The sequence below is a fragment of the Asterias amurensis genome, chromosome 10 (assembly GCF_032118995.1).
Source record: "Asterias amurensis chromosome 10, ASM3211899v1".
In the NCBI taxonomy this organism is placed as follows: Eukaryota; Metazoa; Echinodermata; class Asteroidea; order Forcipulatida; family Asteriidae; genus Asterias; species Asterias amurensis.
This window is the reverse complement of record NC_092657.1, coordinates 3135401-3155067: the sequence shown is the minus strand read 5'-3', so window position 1 is coordinate 3155067 and position 19667 is coordinate 3135401. Positions and strand designations below refer to the sequence as shown.

General features: G+C 39.2%; 1 protein-coding gene across 7 annotated transcripts in view; it reads left to right on the top strand.

Annotated features, from left to right (window-relative positions):
* LOC139942567 (epidermal growth factor receptor kinase substrate 8-like) overlaps nucleotides 1-19667 on the top strand; it is a 62315-nt gene that overhangs the window by 32793 nt on the left and 9855 nt on the right. For 6 of the 7 annotated variants that reach the window (XM_071939416.1, XM_071939417.1, XM_071939410.1 and 3 more), the window contains 16 exons: nucleotides 3608-3757; nucleotides 4564-4664; nucleotides 5741-6051; nucleotides 7405-7566; nucleotides 8260-8409; nucleotides 8895-8965; nucleotides 11218-11375; nucleotides 12465-12577; nucleotides 13222-13437; nucleotides 13919-14142; nucleotides 14957-15125; nucleotides 15285-15373; nucleotides 15840-15987; nucleotides 17195-17455; nucleotides 18787-18844; nucleotides 19479-19559. In XM_071939416.1, coding sequence (XP_071795517.1) covers nucleotides 3687-3757; nucleotides 4564-4664; nucleotides 5741-6051; nucleotides 7405-7566; nucleotides 8260-8409; nucleotides 8895-8965; nucleotides 11218-11375; nucleotides 12465-12577; nucleotides 13222-13437; nucleotides 13919-14142; nucleotides 14957-15125; nucleotides 15285-15373; nucleotides 15840-15987; nucleotides 17195-17455; nucleotides 18787-18844; nucleotides 19479-19559 — 2383 coding nt within the window. In that variant the 5' untranslated portion in view covers nucleotides 3608-3686. The remainder of the gene's footprint in view (nucleotides 1-3607; nucleotides 3758-4563; nucleotides 4665-5740; nucleotides 6052-7404; nucleotides 7567-8259; nucleotides 8410-8894; nucleotides 8966-11217; nucleotides 11376-12464; nucleotides 12578-13221; nucleotides 13438-13918; nucleotides 14143-14956; nucleotides 15126-15284; nucleotides 15374-15839; nucleotides 15988-17194; nucleotides 17456-18786; nucleotides 18845-19478; nucleotides 19560-19667) is intronic. The other variant, XM_071939415.1, reaches the window with a different exon arrangement.

Below are 19667 nucleotides of genomic sequence, written 5' to 3'. Positions count from 1 at the left end.
CATACCAGTGACTCCCATATGCTCACATGTTGAAGGTGTACATGATGGTAACCACAAGTTTATTAGGCCATATTAAAAATAAAACCTGTTTACCATTCTGCCTTTTTATAAAAAAAAGGAAGGAGAGGCTTTTTTTCTGCTTTTTTTATCACAAGATGGCCGCCCGACACATTTTTTACGACTTTTTTTGTTTGAGATTGTTTAGGTTTTAGTGTTTTGTTTTGGTTTTATAAAACAAGTAGGGGGCGGCCTCTAAAAATGAAGCAGGTGGGGGACGCTAAACTTGCTTTATTTTTTATTTGGCCTCACCTTGGGCGGATATTATTTCAGTACACGGTTCAGCGACTCTTTTTGTAAGAGCCTATAGTTCAGAGTGGAGTTCAGCTACACTGTCCTAGGTCGATATCTTTCCAGGGCGTGGGTGAAATTTTTAGGAAAACCGGAATCCTGATGCGCTGTTAGAAGCTGGTTCTTAGTAAAGAGATCCCCCGGATTTGATGGATCACGAATGTAGTACATGTTTCCAGGACGAGAATTACTTCTTGTAAGAACATGTGTGTGTAGAAAAAGTTTTCTTGCCGACTTTCCTTCTTCAGCTTGGACCCATTCGGATTTATACTTAGTAACTTTCTGTGGAGTTATTTACTGTGGCGGACTTTTGACATTGGCTGATGGAACTATACATGTACGTATGAAGGTTTGTAATGTTGACTGTGTTGTACTCATAGAGCAAGCATTGGGCTGAATGTTTTTTTTGTAAAGTAGTCCCTTCGGTCCAGTTTAGTGTGCGTTTTACTTGCCTTTTCCTTCTTCGACAAATTAGAAATTGGTTCCTAGTAAAAGTGATCATTCTGGGTTTGATGGATCACGAATGTAGTCCTTGTATTACAGGACGAGAATGACTTCTTGTCTGAATAAGTTTGTTGAGAAGTTTTCTTGCCGACTTTCCTTCTTCAGCTTGGACCAAATTTGATTTATACTTTGTAACTTTCTGTGGTGTTATAGGAGACTTTTGGCATTGGCTGGTGGAATTGGGCTAATGGAATAGTACAAACTGTACGAAGGTAATGTTGATGGTTATTAATTTTGGTTTTTACCCATACACCGTTGTGTGTTAGCACTGTATACAAGTTGACTGTGTACCTGTACTCAGTACTTTCCCGAGTCCTGTAAAAAAATGTTGATGGTGTTATACTCTTATATAGAGCAGGCTTTGGCTGAATGCTTTTTTGTAAAGTACATGTAGCCCCTTCGGCCAGTTAAGTGTGCATTTTACTTGCCCTTTTCTTTATCGACAAAGTTGGATTTATCTTATTACTGTCTTTGGGGTGGTTTACGTGGGTGACTAGTGGAATTGGCTGATAGTATTGGCTGATGGAATTGATGTTTATATGAAGGTTTGTAATATTGATGGTGTTGTACTCTTATCATATATAGAGCAGGCTTTGGGCTGAAAGCTTGGTGTTACACGTAAGTGTGTGTTTAACTTGCCCTTTCCTTCTTCGACAAATTTGGATTTATCTTGTAACTTTCTGTTGAGTTATTTACTTTGGTGACTTGTGGCATTGTGCTGATGGAATTGGGCTGGTGGATTTGTACGTGTGCGAATGTTTGTAATGTTGATGGTGTTGTACTCTGTTGAAGCTTTCTGTAAAATACATGTGTAGCTATGGTACCCCACAAGGCAAGTAAACTGTGTGTTTCACTTGCCCTTTCCTTCTTCGACAGAGTTGGATTTATCTTGTAACTTTCTGTTGAGTTATTTACTTTGGTGACTTGTGGCATTGTGCTGATGGAATTGGGCTGGTGGATTTGTACATACGAATGTTTGTAATGTTGATGGTGTTGTACTCTGTGTTGAAGCTTTCTGTAAAGTACATGTAAAGCCATGGTACCCCACAAGGCAAGTAAGCTGTGTGTTTCACTTGCCTTTTCCTTCTTCAACAGAGTTGGATTTATCTTGTAACTTTCTGTTGAGTTATTTACTTTGGTGACTTGTGGCATTGTGCTGATGGAATTGGGCTGGTGGATTTGTACATACGAATGTTTGTAATGTTGATGGTGTTGTACTCTGTGTTGAAGCTTTCTGTAAATTACACGTGAAGCCATGGTACCCCACAAGGCAAGTAAACTGTGTGTTTCACTTGCCCTTTCCTTCTTCGACAGAGTTGGATTTATCTTGTAACTTTCTGTTGAGTTATTTACTTTGGTGACTTGTGGCATTGTGCTGATGGAATTGGGCTGGTGGATTTGTACATACGAATGTTTGTAATGTTGATGGTGTTGTACTCTGTGTTGAAGCTTTCTGTAAAGTACATGTAAAGCCATGGTACCCCACAAGGCAAGTAAGCTGTGTGTTTCACTTGCCTTTTCCTTCTTCTACAAAGTTGGACTTATCGTAACGTTCTGTGGAGTTATTTACTGTGGTGGTTTTTGTCATTGAATTTTTCTTTTTTTTTGTGACAGAATTATACACAGGTTTGTAATGTTGACTATAGTGGGCTTTGGGTTTAAGCTTTTTGTAAAAGAGGGCCACCAGCCCACAAGACTTGTAAACTAATGTATGTTTACTTGCCTTTTCCTTCTCCAGAAAAGCAATAAATATAAGCCTTTTAAACATACACATAAAGGTTACGGGCGGGCGGAGGGTGTCACTATCTCTACCCGCCTTTTTGCTACACTTCTGGTTTGTGTTGTTTGTTCTATTGTTGACATGATGAGATCAGTTTCATTATTAAGTGAAAGAAACCAGCATTTTTATTGGAATAGTCTTACATGTGATTAAAGGAACCGTGCCTTGGATCGGACGAGTTGGTTTATAAAAAGCGTTTGAAACCGTTTGTTATGAAATGTATATGGTTAGAAAGATGTTTTAAAAGTAGAATATAATGATCCACACAAGTAGTACGTATCTCTCAAAATTGCATGGTTTTCTTTTTACGTCGCGAACTATTACGGTCTGCCATTTATGGGAGTCAAAATTTTGACTCCCATAAATGGCCGACCGTGTTAGTTGACGAGGTAAAAAGAAAACCACGCTATTTCGAGGCATATTTGTGTAGATCATTGTATTCTACTTTTACATCATCTATCTAACCATATGCATTTTATAACAAACGGTCACAAAACGCTTTTCAAAGACCAACTCGACTGATCCAAGGCAACGTGTTCCTTTAATAAAAACACCTGTGGAAATGTAGAAGCCATTGTTTATATCAGTTACATTGGAACATAACACCATTGCATTCTTGCTTTGTAATGTAGGAGTGGGAACAAAACAGCAGTAACTCAGGCATTTCGTTGCATTTGTCAGTGTGTTCGAAAATGTTTTCTGTGAGTGAGAAACTAGTAACATATTTCTAGGGAAACTACATGTACTTGCGTACGCCAAAGTTTTGTGGGGCGCTGTTTTCTCCAAGAGAGAAAATTTTTCTCAAGTTGGCCTGTTATGTCTTGTTTCTTCCTATTGATATTTCCGACAAATGACTGATTTAGTTTGACCTCATTACATAGTATGCGGACAGATTTCTGCAAACAGAATTCTTCTTTGACAACTCTCTCCAGTCTCACAAAAAATTTTTTTTTTATTTTTTTTTTGTAACTGCAGGTTCTAGCATCAAGTAGCAACCAGTGAAACAAGGAGAGATAGAAAGTCAGCACCCCATACCTTGTCTGGCGTGGTCACCATGCCTATCCCGGTCGGGGTGCAAGACCACTACGGTGAACAAGCTTACAGTCATTCAAACGCTTCAAACAAGTAAGTTATTCTCATTAATAATATTTACTTAAAGGCAGTGGACACTATTGGTTATTACTCAAAATAATTATCATCATAAAACCTTTCTTGATTACGAGTAATGGGGAGAGGTTGATAGTATAAAACATGGTGAGAAACAGCTCTGAAGTGACGTAGTTTTCGAGCAAGAAGTAATTTTCCACGAATTTGATTTCGAGACCTTAAGTTTAGAATGTGAGGTCTCGAAATCGAGCATCAGAAAGCACACAACTTCGTGTGACAAGGGTGTTTTTTCTTGCATTGTTATCTTGCAACTTCGATGACCGATTGAGCTCAAATTTTCACATGTTTGTTATTTTATGTATATGTTGAGATACACCGAATGAGAAGACTGGATTTTGACAATTACCAATAGTGTCCACTGCCTTTAATAATAATAACAACAATTTTCAAATACAATATCAACCTCTACCTTTGCAGGTACTCATTTATACCCCTGGGTGGAGAGAAGCAACTATAGTATAAAGCATCTTGCTCAATGACACAAGTGTCATGACTGGGATTTGAACCCACACTGTGATGACTACCCAACCAGAACTTGAATCCGATGCTCAACAATTACATTGTAAACTGCTCGGCCATGACATCCTACAACTAACCTAACTTTTGCGAAGATGAGCAGAGTTTACTGTTCGAAACGTTGAGACCACACCGGCTCTTTGTAGAGCCAACACTCTCACAAAAGAAATTTACAGGTGGTTGTACCCGCAAGTTTACTATTTACTTAAAGTGTCTTCCTAACCAAACTTTTGTTTTTGTTCTTGTAGTGGTATGAACGGAATAGACAGACTCGCTATGAGCAACGGGTATGGACCTGGCCCTGCTGGTCCCTTCAGAAACTCCAATGGCCCAAGCCGACCTTCAAATGGTAAATAATAAATTATGTGATCTGATAGTAGAATAGTTTCCATTTAAAAACATAATTCTACACAGGGCTTGACTTTGGAGGCAAAAATTCATATTACACTGCCGAAAATGGTGTTCTTATAATACTGTAAGAAGATAACAAAGTTGTTGAAAACTTTTCTTTAGTCACTCCCAAAAGTCTTAAAGGAACACATTGCCTTGGATCGGTCGAGTTGGTCTTTGAAAGCGTGTGGAACCATTTGTTATAAAATGCAAATGGTTAGATAGATAATTTAAAAGTAGAACATAATTATCCACACAAACATGATTCAGAACTGCTTGTTTTTCCCTTCATGTTGCGAAGAGAAACATGGTCGGCCAATTTTGGGAGTCAAAAATGGCCGACCATGTTAAATTCACAACATATAGGAAAACTGCTGATGTGATTGTAGAAGAGGGACACACTTTTTGATTAATTTCATCTTTTCTGTATGAGGATCTTTATTGCATAATTGTAGAAAAGTGACACACCTTTTTGATTAATTTAATCTTTGCTGTATGAGGATCTTTATTGCATAATTGTAGAAAAGTGACACACTTTTTGATTCATTTCATCTTTGCTGTATGAGGATCTTTATTGCATAATTGTAGAAAAGTGACACACTTTTTGATTAATTTCATCTTTTCTGTATGAGGATCTTTATTGCATAGTTGTAGAAAAGTGACACACTTTTTGATTAATTTAATCTTTGCTGGATGAGGATCTTTATTGCATAATTGTAGAAAAGTGACACACTTTTTGATTAATTTAATCTTTGCTGGATGAGGATCTTTATTGCATAATTGTAGAAAAGTGACACACTTTTTGATTCATTTCATCTTTTCTGTATGAGGATCTTTATTGCATAAAACCTTCACACCTGTTTAAACAACACGGCATGCAATTGATGGAGGACTTTAGCCCTGCATTATGTCGTTACTGTATATCCCCATAATAGGTTTCAAAAATGTCCCCAGCCCAGATCAATACAATAACAGCATAAGGAGCCACTATTATGATTATTTAATATAATAGGTTTAAAACATTTCCCTCATTAGGTCAATACAACAACAGCCAAGCCTACGGCGACCCCAGAGACGACCCACGCATCGCAGTTCGCGCTGACGTCCACAGACCCCCGATGGACCCCCAGATGGGCGTCCCCGGGCAGCGGGACCCCGGCGGTCCGATCTACAGAAACCAGAGGATGCCGAGGAACGAGCTGCCTCCTAGAGAACTCCAGAGGGAGGTGAGCAGGGAGGGGCCGAGAGACGGGCCGAGGCGGGAGTTGAAGAGGGACCCGTCGATGGAGCCGGAGAGGAATCCACAGATTGATGTGTATGTGCAGCAGAAGAGGTTCCCTATTGAGGTAGGATACTTTGAAAACATATTATTGAACTTAAAGGAACGTTACAGAATTGGTAAGAAACAAAAATCGTGAAGATCACAGATTTACATAAAACTTACACGGTCTAATGATGATGATAGTAGAAAACATCCCTTGAAATATTTCTGTCTGAAATGTCATATTTGATGAGAAGTAAATAATCTAACTTCGCGTTTGGAGTTTATCGCACAGTGAGCGTTTTATTCATTTTTGTTTTGGCATCGATGCAATGCAAAATTTGTAATCGGTTTTTCACTATTCTCTCGTGACCCAGCTGGCCGATCGATCCCAAACTTCTACAGGTTTGTCAGTTTATGTTTATGGTGGATTACATAAAGTGCTTACACTGACAGCAACTGTTTTGTTAGCAAAAACCAGTTCTGTAATGTTCCTTTAAAGGATTCGGGTACTTTGTCAAAATGTCCACAGATTTACATTAAACTTACAGGGTTTGAAGAGAATGATAGTGGAAAGCTTCCCTTCAAATATTACTAACTAAGGTTGTGTAGTTTTTGAGAAATGAGTAAAACAAGTCACAAAATCATTTTCGCCTCATGAGACCAAAACTATTTTAGCATGTAAAATTCCCTTAACCAGTTTTGATATTATGCCAAAACCATAGCATAACTGGTTAATACGTTTTTTACATGCTAAAAACTGAGACAAAAATTATTCCTTTTTCTCATTTCTCAAAAACTACAGCACCTCAGTAAGTAAATTTTCAAGGGAAGCTTTCTACTATCTTCAAACTGTGTAAGTTTAATGTAAATCTGTGGACATTGTGTTTTTTGTTACGAAAAAGTACATAGATACCCTTTAACAAGTAGAGAAGTTTAAACAGTTCCCGGAGAACTTTGGATGACAAATCGGCTTTGATCCTAGTACATGCCTTTGTTTTATCTCAGTTAGATATTGGAAATGCTCAAGATTCTGTTCAATATTACGAAACAAAATCTTAATAAACGTCAACATGCCCTGATGGCGCTTATGGATGCTTTTGGGCATTTTGTTTAGAAGCCATTTTACGACGACAACCTCACCAGGTGTTTGTATGGAGACCAATACAGATACAGATACATTCGCGGCCACTGTGGTCGCTAAAGGATTAAAGGACTCATTAATTTTCAAGCTAGGCCTTAATGTGTGTTTCTTTTCCTTTGACAGCATTTGTGCACATTCACAATGGACCGTAAGGAAGGCTTGGTGGTTGTTAGGCTATGGGCCTTTTGGTACAATCCACTTGTGGCTGCTCTGGGCATTTTTGTACAAGCCACTCATGGCCGCTCAAAGACATTGATTTTCCGACCTTAATGTGTGTTTCTTTTCCTTTGACAGCATTTGTGCACATTTACCATGGACCGTAAGGAAGGCTTAGTTACCGTAGAGGATGTGATACGCAAGGTGCAGAGGCTCGACGCTAAGGGACAGATCTGGTCTCAAATTGTTCTCCTTCAAGTCGCCGATCGAGATATTATGATCGTGGATGCGGCTTCACGGGTATGTTAAGTTATAGAAGGGCAGAAAATATTTATTTTAAAGGCAGTGGACACTATTGGTCATTACTCAAAATAATTATTAGCATAAAACTTACTTGGTAACTAGTAATAGGGAGAGGTTAATGGTATAAAACATTGTGAGAAACGGCTCCCTCTGAAGTGCCATAGTTTTTGAGAAAGAAGTGAAATCAAGCATTTGAAAGCACACCTTCGTGTGACAAGGGTGTTTTTTCTTTCATTATTATCTGGTAACCATTTTCTGCTTAAGCAAGATTTTTCCGTGCTAAGCAATTTTCATGCTTACAGACTTTATGAAATTGGGCCTAGGGCATATTCTGCAGGCAAGATTAAATTGTTGCCAAAACCCGCTGTCAAAACAGGATTTGAACTGCCTCTAGCTACCGGCAATCTTGGTAGTCTAGTTGGTAAGACACTGCTCAAGGGTTTTTCATGGGTCGTAGGTTCGAATCCCACCTCAGTAACATGCCTGTGATATTTGTTCGCAGGACTCGGGGGAAGTACTGAGTATACAGTGCTAACACACATCAATGTATGGGTAAATCCCCCCCCCCCCACCCCGAGAAAAATAAATAAATAAATAAATAAATAAGTAAATAAATAAATAAATAAATAAAATAAGATTATATTGGTCATGTCGAAAACAAACTTTTGAAATCTTTACGTTTCATTTTAGGGTGAGATTGAGAGGTTCCCAATGAATGACATCAGCCTTGTGTCCGCAGAGCTCAACCAGTGTAACTACAACAGTATTCTCGTTATTCAGTTCAAATTCGTCGGCGAGAAAAACCCACAGACATACGTCTTCCAGTGTGACCAAGTACCTGTAAGTAAAAATAACCATTGAAAAACATTGACCACACCCTACCCAGGGTGTCGCGACTTGGCCCCGCGGATAAGAGCAGCGGACTCAAGCTCTAGTGTTTGAACAGCAGAGTGTGGGTTTGAGTCCCGGTAGTGACACTTGTGTCCTTAAAAGCAAGACACTTACCCATGATTGCTTCAGAAAGTTGGGGAGGTAGTGCTTTCTGCTCTACCAGCCAGGCTTCTGATGGATGATACCCAAGCCTACATCCGTATGGACTGTAAAGGGGGTCACCCTGTTTCAGCCTCGGGACTAGGTGGCAACGTTCCCGGGAAAAATAGTTGATCAGCCCACATCTTGAATTGGCCTTCAGGCCTTGTGTGTCTGGCGACGTGCATCAAAACAAATTGTGTAATCAAAAATCCCTGCAGTCCAGTTCAAATTAAGTAATTCAAATAATGTGCTGGTTAATTGACATTCATACATTCATATATTCATTTATTCAGGCTGATGTCATTGCCAAGGAGCTTCAAAGGAACATTGATTATACACAAGGGAGACGGAAGAGAACAACAAGGTACAGTGACCTTTGACCCCATATCAAACTTTGACCTTTAACCTCATCTCAAACAAACTACCTGCCCTAAATTACTAATGAAACTGGACCCACTTTCATAGAGTTGCTTTAATCAAAAATAGGAGCTAAGCACATCAATACCAGATTAAGATTGCCAGCCAAAATACCATATCACATGCACCTTTAACTGGTACTCTGCCAAGTTTTGCCTGCTCAAAAAATGTTGAGTAAAATTTTCTGCATAAGCAACCTCTCTACTAAACTGGACCCTGGCCTTAGGAAAAACTTCATTCCACATTATAAAAATGCAAAACAAAATTGACTTAAATCAGGGCCCAATGTCAGAGAGCTGCTAAGCACAAAAAGATGCTAAGCACAACAAAGTTATGTTTACCAGAATAAGGTTACCAGTCAAACTACCATGTCACATGCACCATTTGTGATTGGTATCCTGATCATTTCTGCTTTAGCAGAGAGTTGTTAAGCAATATTTTCTGCTTAAGCAGCTCCATGAAATTGGGCCCTGGTGTTTAAACGTTCGGTTTTTACAGCTTAAAAGACACTGGCCACTATTGGTAATTGTCAAAGACCAGTCTTCTTTTGGTGTATCTCCACATGCATAAAATAACAAACTTGTGAAAATTTGAGCCCAATTGGTCGTCAAAGTTGCGAGATAATAATGAAAGAATAAACACCCTTGTCACACAAAGTTGTATGCTGTCCGATGCTTGATTTCTAGACCTCAAGGCTGAGGTCTAGAAATCAAATTTGTGGAAAATTACTTCTTTCTCGAGAACTACATGTACATTACTTCAGAGGGAGCCGTTTCTCACAATGTTTTATACCAACAACCTCTCCCCATTACTCGTTACCAAGTAAGGTTTTATGCTAATAAATATTTTGAGTAATTACCAATAGTGTCCACTGCCTGTTAGTTGTCAATGAGACAAAAACCACAGCATTGTCATGACATTGGAGCAATTGTACATGTGTACGTGGTCTAGATGTACCAGCACCAATGTTAATAACAATACAGAACCAGGACACGGTTTTATTGCAGGCAAATTTAATTGGATTCAATTTTTTATTGGAGGAGAAGCATATCTTGTCATGCGCAAAGATTACTTGTCCCTCAGTTGCTGGATATTTGTGTCATAAATATTTCATTCCCAACCCTGCCAAAACAATTTCAATATTCATGGTTTAATTAAAAACATTAAGCGTAGTTGCCACCGGCAAAATTCCTTTGAATTAACAACTTTGTTTAGCTGAAACAAGCAAAATTACAGACAGTAAATGGGTTTAGCATACATGTAGGAACCTTACATTGATAGCCCACATCTTGAATTGGCCTTCAGGCCTTAGTGTCTGGCGACGTATTATGCGCTTATTAAGAACTGTCTATTATTATGATTAATTTTTTAAGTGCTAACAGTAGCTCTATTACATTGTGAATTACCAACATTGTAAGAGTATGTAACATACACTGTACTTGAACAACATGCTGTTCACTGTACTGAGCCATTTCGTCCCAGGTACACATCACATGTCATGTCACGCAATGTGTCGCTACATTGGCAGACCCCACAATTTGAACCCAGGGCCCAATTTCATAGAGCTGCTAAGCACGAATATTTGCTTAGCATGAAATTTCTTCCTTGATAAAAACAGGATTACCAACTTAATTTCCATTTTTGCATATTGCTTGTTACTGGTATTCAGCTGTTGTTTGCTTATCCTGAAAATAACGTGGAAATTTAGTTGGTAATCCTGTTTTTATCCAAGGAAGAAATTTCATGCTAAGCAAACGTTTGTGCTTAGCAGCTCTATGAAATTGGCCATGGCCTCATACTACTTGATACAGTAGTTATTTTATACATGTTGGGAATCACCAAGTGAACAACCTGGGCCCAATTTCATAGAGCTGCTTAAGCACAAAATTTTGCTTAAGCAAAAAAATCATTGCTTAGTAAAATCAGATTACCGGCCAAGACTCCACTCAATTGTAATGCTAAGTAAACAACAGCTGAGTACCAGTCACAAGCAATGTATACGGCATGAAATTTTGGCCAGTAACATGTGTAAAACAAGCGAGCTATTTTCGTGCTTAAGCATTTTTTTTGCTTAAGCAGCTCTATGAAATTGGCCCCAGGTCTTTGACAATGACCAAAGATGTGACTTACCTTTCAAGTCTACTACATGTACATTAGTGAAGTTAACTTACACGTTTATTCCTTTGATTGTCCCAACAGGACGGAGGTGAAGACAGAACTCAGGAACTCGTCTCACTACGATGACAGACAGATGTACATCCCACCCCCTCCTGATGAGCCTGCACCCAAACCCCCATCAGAGGGGAACGTCCGTAACAAGGTGGCGGCATTCGCTGCAGCTGCTGCTATCGCACAAGGTATAGCAAGGCTTGATATTTCACTTCATTTTATTTGCCAGCAAACATAAATAAAAGCATTGACAATTTGTAGATCAAAGAACCTAAAAAACAAACAATACAGAAGGTTTTTTTTGCAAGCTTAACTTTAGAACTCTAGAACTCTCTACCACTGAATCTTATCACTTCATCTTGTCTTTATGTGTTATCATATGACAAGTTTTTGAGGATTAATTTAGTTGTATCTATTTTCTTTTCGTTTTGTTGTTTTTTTACTGTGCCTTGAACACCAAGCAGGGTGGATATACATGTATGCACATCACAAATCTTTATTATTATTGTTATTAATACAAGATTTAAAGCCATTATTAAAAAAACATGTACACTTTCGGAACAGAAAAAACAGGAAAAAGTTCACAGATTTACAAATAATTTACAGGGTTTACAGAAGGTAATGGTGAAAGACTCATCTTGAAATATTATTCCATGAAATGCTTTACTTTTTGATAAAACATTAAAACAAAATCAATTCTCGATAGCGAGAACTACGGATTCATTTTAAACACATGTCATGACACGGCGAAACGTGGGGAAACAAGGGTGGGTTTTCCCGTTAATTTCTCCCGACTCTGATGACCGATTGAGCCTAAATTTTCACAGGTTTGTTATTTTATATATAAGTTGTGGTACACGAAGTGTGGGCCTTGGACAATACTGTTTACCGAAAGTTTATAATGGCTTTAAGAAGAATACTACAATGTACTGAGGAACCCGGCTTGCCGGGCAGATACATGTACATGTAAGAAACAACCTCTAGTGGTGGTGGTAGACAAAACCAGTAGAAGCTAGGAAGCCTGGTAGGGAAAGCAATAAGTGACAATTTTCAAATTGGCTGAACCACCGAAAAGACCAAACAAAACAAACAGGGATGTTTATTTAACACTGAACTAACCATTGGGAAAACTTGAGAATTTTGACTCTGGTGTTTTGTCTGCCATTTGGCCAGCAGACCACTCTACAAAAATGTTGGATCTGTTTGTTTTATTTTTTAGATCTTCTCACATACTCTAATTTGTTTTTCTTCTGAAACTATGAAACTTATGTTTGCAGCAGCTGGAAATGGGGTTAATCGTGGTTTCCAGTACCCAAAGTCTCTGCCGATGCGAGCATCAGACAGCGACGAGCCCTTGGAGATGCTGGCGATGAGAACGGAACGAGATGTGGTGAGTTGGAGTCGATTTTAAAATGTCACCTTTTCACTAATTATTTCTAACTATTTCTTTTGACCCATCCACCCACAATTTTGAGAAAAAAGATTGAAGATGTTTAAGCAATGATTATCCTGAAAATACTCCGCAGTAGTAGAAATATATTTAGACAAGCTCTTAAACGAACATACATGTAATCTACCAAGCAAGTAGATATACAATTGGTGTTACCACAAACCAAATATACATCGTTACCTCACCATGCAATGCCTCAAATCCATAGAAATATAACCCGGAGAATGCTGAGTGTCTCATTGTGCGTGCCATTTCGTTATGAGACCATTTTTTTGGATGCGCGTATTTATTTTTTTACGCGAGAATGGCAAAATATTTTGCCATACAGTGACGTCATCATTGACCAATGAATACACTAGAAACGGTCTATGTGTGTGACATCTTGCCTTTTTGCCATACACATGTGTCACGTGATGCTCATTTTGCCATACACGCATATCTCGCGGTATCAATACGCCGCGTCCACAGACGAAAAAAGAGGGTGGCCGAGCTCAGCGTTCTCTGGGTTGTATTTCTATGCTCAAATTCCATACCTCAAAGACCGTATTACAAATACATGTATTGTACCTTATCTTGAATTTCAGGAGATTTTAAACCACTGTTTCGACGAGATTGAAGCCTTCATCGGTCTCCTACAGAAGGCAGCGGAAGCCTACACAGAGCTCGTTCGTAGACGCAAGGCGCGCAAGAGCAAGAAACGTGAGCCTGGTGACGGGCTTCTCCTCGCCAGATCTCGCCCTCCGCCAGAGTCCGAGTACACCGAGTGCTTCAAGAAGTTCAAATTCTGCTTCAATCTACTAGTAAGTCTCTACCAAAACTAAAATTGATGACCATCTTGGTTATGTTCCCTGCATCCAATAGCAGTAATGGATGCTAAGATTCATTGCAAAGAATGCAACCAGACTATTTTTCTTAACAGCCTCAGTTTGTCACACATATTTGGATCAGAGAAAAATTATGATAGCCGCACCCTGAAAAACTGTCGCTTGTGGTCGCAGAAAATTCTGCACTAATTGATAGCCAATCTCAAATGAGTTTTAGCTTTGTATGCTTGCAGCCTCACATAATATACCACTTGACTTGGCACCAGGATTTTCTTAATTTCTTTGGTTTCTTGCGCAAATGTTGATCCACTAACGTTTTGTAGTTGATCCACTAACTCCACTGAATATGAAGAATCAAATCCACGACCAGAGTTGATCCACCGAAAGAATTATTTATTTTTGTAGGTATTTCACTATCTTGATCCACTAAATCCACTACTTTCTTCCTTCCACTCAGGCCAAGCTCAAGAATCATATCCACGACCCCAACGCACCAGAGTTGATCCACTTCCTCATGGTCCCGCTAGATCTGATCATCAAGAGTTGCCAGAGCACCGAGCTGGCATCCAACATCGTCTCTCCGCTGCTGACCCCACAAGCTGTTGACATTCTGCAGAACTGTCTGACGTCTCGTGAAGCTGACCTGTGGAGGTCGCTCGGTAGAGCTTGGACGATTCCATCGTAAGTGCTCCTTTAAAGTTTTTTTTAAAAGTTAGTCAGTTGAAACCTGTTGAACTCGCCAGCATAAGGAATTGCCATATTGCAAACAGCTTAAAGGGAACGTATTGGTTTGGGTAATCACTTTTAAAATTAATGCCAATGAAAACTGGCCTTAAAGTCACTTTTGAATTAATGCCCCTGAGTTATCCCCCTATTGTGTTTTCCAATGGGAGACTTTTTGAAAGCTCTGCCACTAGAGGGCAGCAGACCTACCAGGCAAGGGTGCACAACTCCTATAGCAAACAATGGTAAATGCTAAACATTAAAAAATACTCAAAAAATATTTAGAAGTCTCTCAGCCTCTTGAAGATTAAATCAAATACATTGTCATACAATTAAACTTCAAATTTCTTCTCATTTTTTGGTAGGTCAGCATTTTGGAATTTTTGCTAATTACCCTAGAAGAAACACTCCCAAAACCTCATGCACACCGCTTGTTTTCATAGGGGAACTCGTGTCCAGTACGTCCTGTTCCAGAACAGTTTGGTTTATGCTGGCATTGTGTTATGAGAAACAAAATACAGTTTGGCTAAATCTAAATACAAAATCAAAAACACGCAAAACACAAGGTATTTGCTGTCAGTGACCGTCACTCATGCTTCTCCTATTCCTAAGTTGTTGACATTACCTGGTGGAGAGCGCCCTCTCTTGGTGATTGGCAGATAGTCTAAAGTTTCCCATTGCGGAATACTCTTCCTGCATGGACATTTCATCAAAATAATTATGATTTGGCAAATTTTTAAAACAATGTTTATCTTTATTTCATGACTTGCAGAACTGAGTGGCCCAAAGAGAGACCGGTACCCCGCTATACACCATACTTCCACGATGGCTGGGCACCACCTGGACTGCCGGATCATCACACAAGCCTCGACGTGAATGCAGCAGTGGCAGCGAACGCAGCCGCAGTGGCTCGGGGAGAGCTAAGGGAACGCGTTCCTAGCGTAAGTATGACAAGAATATACCATGCCCATATTTTATATGTTGGATCACTTGTTGGGTGGTTTCATGGCTTGGGTTCAGAGGGTACATGTGACATCTTGGTTTCAAACTAAACCAACATTCAACTTCACATTATTTGTAATTTGTTTTAATACATGCAGGGTTCGGATTATTCAGATGGTGGTTACCACGGAAACAAGAGAAACAGCAGCAGCAGTGGGATGTCAGACCAGCGACCAGTCACCTCGAGGTCAGATCCAGTTATGATTTTTATGTCACAAAAAAAAACAATCGCCTGCGATTACTCTTAGTAATTTTATCGAAAGCATGACTTTGAATTTGATCTTACAAATTAACGTCATCGTACCACCATCTTAGTGGTATACTTATTATGAAATAGTGGAAATGGAACAGATTTTGTACGCGCGGCGCACAGGATTGGCCAATGAGCGACCTCTTTTGACCTGTAGGTGAGGGCGCCCTACTCAAATGACGTCATGTGCATAAGGTCTATTATGCTACATGAAATGAAATATTAAAAACCAGTTGGCAATGATGGCTTTCATTGGATCTCTTTTCTTGTTTTAATTTTATCCAAAGCAGAAAACAGAAAAAAATTGAAATGTTAAAAAAACAATTGACACTGATGGATCTCACTGAATTTGTCGCTGTAAATTCTATTCCAAACTTGTTTTTTTGTTTGTCTTTGATTTCAGAAGTCCTGACATCCCACCTCAAGTGTCCCCTAAGCCGGTCAACAACACGCCCCTCCCACCGGGGGTCAAGGGTTATGTCAAACCCATGTTTGACTTTGTGGCTCGGAATGTCAAAGAGTTGACCATCATGTCTGGAGAGAAACTAGAGGTATGAACAACTTGTGATTTGTGAGGAAATGTCCCGTTTTTAAGATGTCATAGTTTTATGTTATTTTACCTTAAAGGCAGTGGACACTATTGGTAATTACTCAAAAAAAATTAAGCATAAAACCTTTCTTGGTGACGAGTAATGGGGAGAGGTTGATGGTAAAACACTTTGTGAGAAACGGCTCCCTCTGAAGTGGCATAGTTTTCGAGAAAGAAGTAATTTTCCACGAATTTGATTTTGAGACCTCAAGTTCTCTCGAAATCAACCATCTAAACGCACACAACTTCGTGTGTCAAGGGTATTTTGTCTTTCATTATTATCTCGCAAGTTCGATGACCAATTGAGCTCAAATTTTCACAGGTTTGTTATTTTATACATATGTTGAGATACACCAACTATGAAGGCTAGTCCTTGACAATTACCAATAGTGTCCACTGCCTTTAAATTTCTTAAAGATGTAAACTTGTTTCAAACATCTATTATTCTATTTGTATAACGATTTTAAATCCTTCACCAGGCAGGTTTACTTCACAGCAGAGTTTTCCAAGTTCATTTATTTGTGAGACGGCCGACCTCACCCACTTTCAGTCACCACCAATTGCTTTAATATTTTTTTGTTTTTGCCAATACCACCTTTCTGTGAAGATTTGCCGTAGGGTGGTCATGTTGGTGAAATCTTTTCCCGACCTTCAACCTCAAAAGTCCCTGTTCAAATTCCGTCAGGGCACTATGTGGATTTGGTTTACAGCCCCTACCTGACTGGGTGGGTTTTCCGTGGTCACACTCCATGTCACACGCCTGTATGCTTCATTTTTGAAAGGGCAGGGGCACCAAGGCATTTTCTCCCCTGGTAAAGGGCACCCTTCTTTGCCTCCTTGAAGTATCAGGCCTTGGCCCAATTTCATAGAGCTGCTTATGCGCAAAATTCTGCTAAAGCAAAATAATCAATGCTTAGTATAATCAGAGTACCGGCCAAAACTCCACTTAATTGTTATGCTAAGTAAACAATAGCTCAATACCAGTCACAAGCAATGTTTATGGCATGAAATTTTGGACAGTAACATGTGTAAAATCTATTTTCGTGCTTAACCAAATTTTTTGCTTAAGCACCTCTATGAAATTGGCCCCTGATGTCATACATGTACATGTATTAAGGCTTACACCCTAAAACATTGGTGTTCATGTTTCCATGTAATTTCTTGTGCAGCTTCTGGAGGACAATCGCAAGTGGTGGAAGGTTCGGAACTCCTCCGGGCAGTACGGCTACGTACCTTCAACCATTCTCACCAGCATAGCCACAAGCCAGCCACAGCAACAGCAACCCCCGCAGCGCAACCCGAACTTCAACTCAAACCACCACGCCCCTTCCCCTCAGACACCGCCAACACCCCCTCTACTCGGTGCTACCACTTCTTTTGACCAGTCCTTCAACAGCAGCAACTCTATGACGCAGAGAATGGTCAACCAGGTGAGTCCATTTATTTAATAGGGGTGTCTTTCAGGTTAAATAATGAGGGGATTTCACATTTGTTTAAATGCGCTTTCATAAAGCGATCAATGTAAACGTTATCTCATCTGTAACAAGTTTTCAGACACTGATATTATTATTATTATTTTAAAATTTTTAATTACAACTTTTTCTCTCCACTTTCTCAAATTTGTTATTCTTGCCTACGGATGTTTGTTTCCGCTCACATACTAAAGTGGAGGTGGTATTTTGTTATGCAAAAGAAAAATAACACACACGGAAAGAAATTGTTGACAAAACCCTCCCTGAAACTTAAAGAAACCACCCCTGCTAAACAAGAAGAAAAACAAAATGAGATCACCGAAAGCTCTGAAGAGCTAACAACCAATGAGAAGCCTGGTTGTATTCCACCCATAGAGCTTTCCACCAATGGGAAGCCTGGTTGTATTCCACCCGCAGAGCCTTCAACCAATGGGAAGCCTGGTTGTATTCCACCTGTAATGAATATGGATATTGTGGATTTAAATGTTCATTAATGTAAATTAACATAGTAGCTCTGAAGAGCTTCCAACCAATGAGAAAGGTGGTTGTATTTCACCTGTAATGAATATGGATATTGTAGATTTAAATATTCATTTATGTAAATTAACAGAGTTGCCCAATGTATTAACTTGTGCTGATTTTGTTGTTGTATCAGACTTTTTGATTTATCTTTTCAAAGTGAGAGTAATTCGTCCCAACCTTAGATAAGACTAGTCTTTAACTCTTAGTGAAATCCACACCTGGGGTGGATTTCACAAAGAGTTAAGACTAGTCTTATTTCAAGTTATTACTTGTCCTAACTTAGGACTCACCATCCATTTTTAACATCTCTTAGGACTAGGCCTAAGTTAAGACTAGTCCTAACTCTTTGTGAAATCGACCCCTTGTCTGGGCCAATAACATTCCTGTAATCTTTCTCGTCTCCCTTGCTTAAAACATTATGCACAACACGTCCAGCCCTATGTACTGTATTTAAATTGTTACTTTTTTTTCTGGCATCTCCTGTGTAATTTGGCCTCTTTTAGTTTGGGGGAGGGGGTCCACTACTCTTTCATGTTTTAATGTTTTTGTTTATAATTTTTTATTAAGGTGATTGTTTTCTGCGGTATTGTGGTATAACTTGCGCAATTTTAAATGTTATTATTTTATATGTTGCTGTACAAAAAGGTTTAAAATTTTATGTGTTTTTTAAATACATGAGACGAATAAACCATTCAATTCAATTCAGTTCAATTCACTTACTGTTTTTCGCGTCAATCTTATCTTCTTTTTTTTCTTTACTTTTCCAGGCACCACCCCCACCCCCACCACCCCCTGGGCCACCAAGCGCACCCCCTCCACTAAGATGTAAGTATTTCCCAGTGATGGCCCGATTCTGGATATTTTTTTATTTCTGAAGAAATTTAGACAGGCAATGCTAAAAAAAAAAAGGTTTCAAAATATGTGTATGGTTGATGGACGACATTGAAATGCTTCAAATAATGGGAGACTTTTCTAACGCTAGGTGGCAGCAGACTTACCGGGTAAATTTCCATTGTTTGACTTACCGGGTAAATTTCCATTGTTTACATAGTTCTGAACATGTGCACAATTTTGAGAACAATGGCTTTACTCGGTAAGTCTGCTGCCACCAAGCATCCCAGAAAGTCTCCTATTGGATATGGACTCACTTGTGTTTCTGGTCAGTAGATAGTGCGGGTTCAAGTCTAGGTTATGATATGTGTGTTTCCTTAAACCATTGTTGCAATGTCCTTCAAATGGGATGGCGTTAAAAGCCGTTGGTCCCACGTGTTGTGTAATGCACGTAAAAGAACCCAGTACACTTATATGTAGCAACCTTATTCTGGTAAGCATACTTTTGTTGTGCTTAGCTACTTGTTGTGCTTGGGCCCAGGATGCGACGTCCTTCCTCTTAACCTAAATATAATTTGTTTAATCACTGAGTTTGCTTCTTAATTCTCTTGACAAAATATTTCTCCAGCCGAAAACAACAGCCTTGATTTTGCCACCCAGCTGAAGAATACTCTCCGCAAGAAAGAACTCCAGAGGAAGGGAATTAGTGGTAAGTTGTTATCAGTTAAGACCAGATAACTCGTTTGCACGCACAACTTTTAACAGTTTTTACTTTTTGTACATTGTTTGTTGACAAAACTTGTTTAAACTTTGAGAA